The following is a 5,706-nucleotide window of genomic DNA, read 5'->3' on the forward strand; positions in this document are numbered from 1 at the left end:
TAATACAGCTAGTGAAAAACATATGTCTTTTTGGATTCACATGTGAATTTTTTTAAGTTGTGTAATATTCTTATGTTTTGAGGTTTTTTTTGCATTGTTATTACCAATTTTTCATATGTTAAATCAATAATTTCTTTTATCATTATCATAAACCATTTGATCAACTATTTGATCATTTATAAATTATGCAACATATGACATAAAATAGATAAAACTAAAGAAATTTTTACTTCCTTTGCATATATGAAATTGACAATTACTTTTAAACTACAAGTTCAATAAAAAAATAGCCTTTCTACTTTGGATACAAAGGTGTTGAAGCTAGAAGAAAGTATTAAATGGCTCTTCACATAGTTTGATATGGCTATGAGAAAGACTAAGAGACTTGAGGCTATGGCTGAGGCGAGAGCTAGGGTTGATAAATGGACCATGCATGAAAAGGATGAATGGGTCTAGGAAGCCGCTAGTAATATGGATGGAAAATTAGAGAAATGGGACAAATTTGACGGGATGTTGAATGACCTTTAAGAAAAGGTGTCTCAGAGAAATAAGAGTAAGGCAACAATGGAGCTGAAGAAAAGCCAAGAGATCCTAAAGCAAAAAGTTGACGATATGTCCAAGCTGAGCTAGGAGATGGCCTTGAAGAATTTGGCTTTCTTGTAGGCTATTTAGGAGGAAATTGATCACGGGAAAGTGAAGTATAAGAGGCATGCAGCCCTGAAAGATTTGGCTTCCTTGTAGGCTATTTGCAAGGAAATTGATCACAAGAAAGTGAAGCATAAGAGGCATGCATTGTCTTCCTCTGCTATAATGGAGCCGCCTATCTTTGTGGTCAAAGAAACCCCAGATTCTGGTACTTTGATTCCTATTAAGGACTCTAACAAATAAAAATTTATCTAATAAAGTTTTAGGTTCGTGTAAAGATTGGCGAGAGCATAATGCCTTCGCCCAGCAGACCATCCATTTGCATCTTTGGCAAGTGGCTCGTTAGTTTTTCAATTTTTTGTTTTCTAGTTTTGTCTCTAGTCTTGGTCTGGTTTTTGGGTATGTCCTATCTATTTTTGGTGTTTTTTGTCTATAGCTAGATGTGCATTCCTCATGCGCCCTAAATGATGCTTTTTAGCAGTTATGTAATGGTTCGGACCTATCCTACTTTTTATTAATCAGAAATACAAGCACAATAAAAATTAAATAAAAATACATAAAACCTATAAGCTAACATTAATTTTTTAAAACCTATAATACTGATAAGAAAACGTTCATACACTACTTTGTTAATATTGAGTTCCATACATCAAAAATAAAAAATCCAAGAATATTATAAAACAAAGATCTCGAAGAGTTTTTCAACAACCAAAGTGAACAAAAAATTTAGTTAATATCAGTCCTCAATTTTATCTCTTTCGCTTTAACACCTCATATGCTGCCAACTTTGGTCGCATACTTTCTCTGTATAATCTGTCAACAATTCTTTGCAATAAAATTAAGGTTTTCCCTTCTTCAATTTTGTTAATGGTGACCATTAAGCCTTTCTTTATTTTGACACCACTGAGGCTAACAATACTATCACCCGGCATCAGTAGACCTACAATCATCCATTCTCCTCTCTTTTGAAAGAGATGCACACTGGTGTGACTTTTATGGGTGAGCTTCATATTCATTAAAGGAGTTATAAGAAAAGTATATATAGTGATTGCACTCGATGAGCTTCCCATCTCCACCACATGCTCTCCTCTCTTTACCTCAGCGACTGTTTGGGCGTCGATCACTTCCGAAAATAAGTTTATATTCAAATTGCTTATCGCTTTAGGCACTACCTTCCCTATTAAAAAAGTATACTCTGTCGGCAACCTCTGAACCATTTAAAACATCAATGCAAAGTGAGCCAACATCAAACAATTATTAGAAATATTAGCAACACAAAACAACAATTTTTTTAAAATGCAACTTAAAAAGTAGTAAATCCATTTTATCCTATTGCCACAAAATCACCGAATTCATTTTCCGCAATAAATTGAGTTGCTTTCCGCACAAATCCAATGTTTTGCGTTGGGAGAAAGTAAGCAGTACCTTCAGTCCACAAATGCAATTCCATACACTTGGATCTCCATATTCGGGCACTTGTATTACCAGACTTTTCAATCCTTGCAACTCGTCGAGACCTTCTATACTCTGCAGCTGATGACATTCACCAATATCAATACGCTCCAGGCAGGATAGAGGTACGAGGCTTTGCGACGATTTCATCGATTTCTTCCGTTTACAGTTGACTTGATGCTCTGCTGCAGAAGATAATCCTGATATTGTTTCCAATTTTGGACATTTATGCACTGCAAGAGTTTTCAGTCTCTCTAGCTGCTCTATTTCCATTTCTTTTAAATTTTCCATGTATTTAACTTCCAGTGATCGAAGTCTGGGACACATCTTTCCACTAATTGCCAAGATGGATATATCATCAAGATGGCCAAGTTGTACGGTTTCAAGGCTATTCATGCGGCTGCTTCTAAAACCCTCGAAATGAGGTGAATATAGATTAAAAATCCCACTTAAAGAGATGCCGCCCCCAGACATACTTAATAATCTAAGATTACTAAGTTTTTGAAGTGATTCTAGGAAGAATTCTATATAAGTTTTCTCCAAGGAATCTAGTATGTGTAATTCTTGCAAATGAATGAACTTTCCTATTAAATCTGGAAGACTTTGCAACGAGGGAGATCGTGAGATCAACAGTATTCTCATATCGAAACTGCCCTGGCATTCACAATTAATTTCAGAAAATGAATTATCTCTGAGTAGTAAACAATCTTCGCAAAACTAGTACTGTGAAATGTATTCTCTGCCCGTGAAGGGACACTTATTTCAAACAAAGATTAACGAAATACCTGGGTATTGGTCTGCATCTGCTGCTGAAAAGTGCTCCACAATTCTTCGATGTTCGAAACAGATAAATAGCGCAGTTTTTGTAGAGGAATCCATGTAGGAATGCTTTTTAAGATGCCCTCTTTGTTACCAAGTTCAAGCCACAGGAGTTCAGTCTCAGAAGAGTCATCCGAACTACCTATTAAATAAGAAATTTCAGTTTCAAGGGTTGAGTCCTTGAAGGAATGAAAACACCTGCACTTTGTTTGTTCTAGGATTTGTTTAAATCCCTTTGCTTCCTGCATATATAAGGATCGGCTTTAAATTTGAGGATCGCTGATAAAAAAATATAAGACCACATAAACTGAAATGCATTTTCAAAAGATATTTTATAGTTTCAAAATGAAAAACATAAAGAAGAAGCACACCATAGATCTAAGAACCTCTGAATTCCACAACCGAGGAGGGTCTGCCAATTGTCTTCCTAGATTGCGGACGTGATCATGCATTTGAAACTCATCATCCTTGCTCAGTTCAACTAGGCACCTATCTTGCAGGGTTTGAACTGCATGCTCAGCGTCCCAACCGGATGCATTCCAGATTGATATGGCCACATTTTTAACTAGATATCCTGTCTTCTTATTGGAAAAACAAGCAATGTCTATAAATATCTGTTTCTCCTGACTGTCCAGACCATCAAAGCTGATTTTAAGGCTTTGCATTATATCCATGGGCTGGGTATCCATAACTTTTTCCAATTCCAACTCCCAATCATCTTTATTCTTACCATAAAGATGGTCGCCCAAAACTCTAAGTGCGAGGGGTAAACCTCCACAGAATTTCACGAAGCTTTCATTCAAATTCTCATATGTAGGAGATAGAGGTAGATTCGGTCTGCCTAAAGCATGGCTACTGAAAAGATTTATAGCATGATCCCAATTCATCCCCTTCATCCTATAATGGATATCTGCACCCGTTAACACACTTTGGTCACGGGTTGTAATAATTACCAGGCTATCAGAGCTAAGCATAGCTTCAGGTAACAAGGTATCTACCTGGTCTCGATGATCAATATCATCGAGGACAATAAGAAAATGCAAATGCTTTGCCTTTCTGAGACGATGCTCCAGCTGTCCTATTCCTTCAGTAGTATTGCCAAACTTTCGATCTTCATGAAAGAGATCATAGAAGAGCTTAGTTTGCATGGAAGGTAAAGCACTATTGGCATGCGATTTTCTCACATAAGAGAGAAAGCATGATGCATCGTAGCCTGAACGCTTATTGTTATACAATTCTTTTGCCAGGGTGGTCTTGCCAGAACCCCCAAGTCCAAAGATCCCTACTATCGTGACCCTGTCCCTTGCTGCCTTTGAACAAGACCTTTCAAAATCTTCGACGAGTTCATCAAGTCCAACCGGATATTTCGCAACAGGTAACAGGGCCCTCTTTTCCTTTTCTTGCAGCACACGGGACACAATCCTTTCACACAAATTGCTGAAACCCAAAACCGAGAATCTCTTCAGAAAGTCATTCTACTGAGGTAAATTAAATGTCATGTATTAGAGGAAAAGGGCAAACATGATGAATGCAATCAAAACAAAGTACATAGCGGTAAGCTTACTCTTTGTGCTCGCTTTGTTCATAACCAGATATATTTGAAGCAGATTCCAGGGAGCTTTTCCATTTATCAAGCTTATCAAGATTCCTCCCTTTACTCCAATAATTAGAAAATGCCGCAGCATACTGTGATTTGTCATTGTCGATGTAGCGTAGCTCCCACGGTTGGACATCATAGAAGACAGGTATAAAGAGGGCGTCAGTTTGTTGCAATATAAGAACGAGCTCGTCTAAGCACCACGGGGACTCTGCATATCTTCTTGAAAAAATGGCTATTTGGACCACAGATGTGCATATGGCATTGTGAATTGCAGATGGAATAGAATCTTCTCCTTCTGTCTCTTCACGGTCTACAAATGCCTGGCACAGTCTGTCCTTAAGGTGGTCATGCAGCTCTTTAGCAAGGGTGTCTTCGACATCAGTGCCCCGGTAGCTAATGAATGCATCATATAGTTTAGGACTGACAATTGATCTTTTCTGCGGATATGAGGAAGTTGAAGCCATGAATCCTGGGCTAGAATTGCAAATGTATCAAACTTTCTAAAGCAGACTGACCTCGATTCGATAAAAGGGTAGACAAACAGCTATTATTTATAGAGCGGTGATAATATCGTTTCTTCGCATAGTCGTGGGGCATCGAAATTTCTCGCATCGGATTAGCGACAAGCGCATCACGACAGCATCTTGCCATTTGAAAAAGATAAAACATTACTGTCATCTGCAATAATTCGCACCGTTATGATTGTAACCAACAAACTCATCAATAGAACAACATTCAAGAACTACATAGGTTAGAGATTTTGGATTTATACGCGATTTGGATGAGAGAGAATATGTTCTTTTTATATGAGAAGTAGTTTTCCATGGAAATATTACTACTTGTTTAAGAAAGGGGTTTCTTGGTTTAACAATATCTCAGATTTTGATATGTTGAATGGTTGTTTCAGAAAGATTTTAATTGGTTTATTTTGAATATGCTTAAATAGTTTCTTAATTGTATACACTCTTAAATTTTATTACATCTAATTATGAAAATGTGCATTTCTATTTTATGTATTTTTTTAAAAATTATCTTTGGTTGCCCCCTTAGCACTCCACTCCTAAATTAAACTAGCAATTGCACCTTAGTGTGCAATGGGTATGCTGAAGAGGTGTGGAAGGTCAATTAGGACAAAATTTTGTCCATTTTTACGCATAAATTTTTGTAGTAAATGAGATCAATTGGTAGGC

General features: G+C 37.1%; 1 protein-coding gene across 1 annotated transcript; it reads right to left on the reverse strand.

Annotated features, from left to right (window-relative positions):
- Positions 1-1,974: 1,974 nt before the first annotated feature.
- LOC131030818 (disease resistance protein Roq1-like) lies at positions 1,975-5,167 on the reverse strand. Its single transcript, XM_057961733.1, has 5 exons — positions 5,032-5,167; positions 4,481-4,985; positions 3,288-4,353; positions 2,883-3,158; positions 1,975-2,751 (listed from the first exon to the last, which is right to left on the reverse strand). Exons 1-5 carry the CDS (start codon positions 5,165-5,167, stop codon positions 1,975-1,977), a joined length of 2,760 nt encoding a protein of 919 aa, XP_057817716.1.
- Between the last annotated feature and the right edge of the window lie 539 nt (positions 5,168-5,706).

This window comes from Cryptomeria japonica, chromosome 7, assembly GCF_030272615.1.
Source record: "Cryptomeria japonica chromosome 7, Sugi_1.0, whole genome shotgun sequence".
Taxonomy (NCBI): Eukaryota; Viridiplantae; Streptophyta; class Pinopsida; order Cupressales; family Cupressaceae; genus Cryptomeria; species Cryptomeria japonica.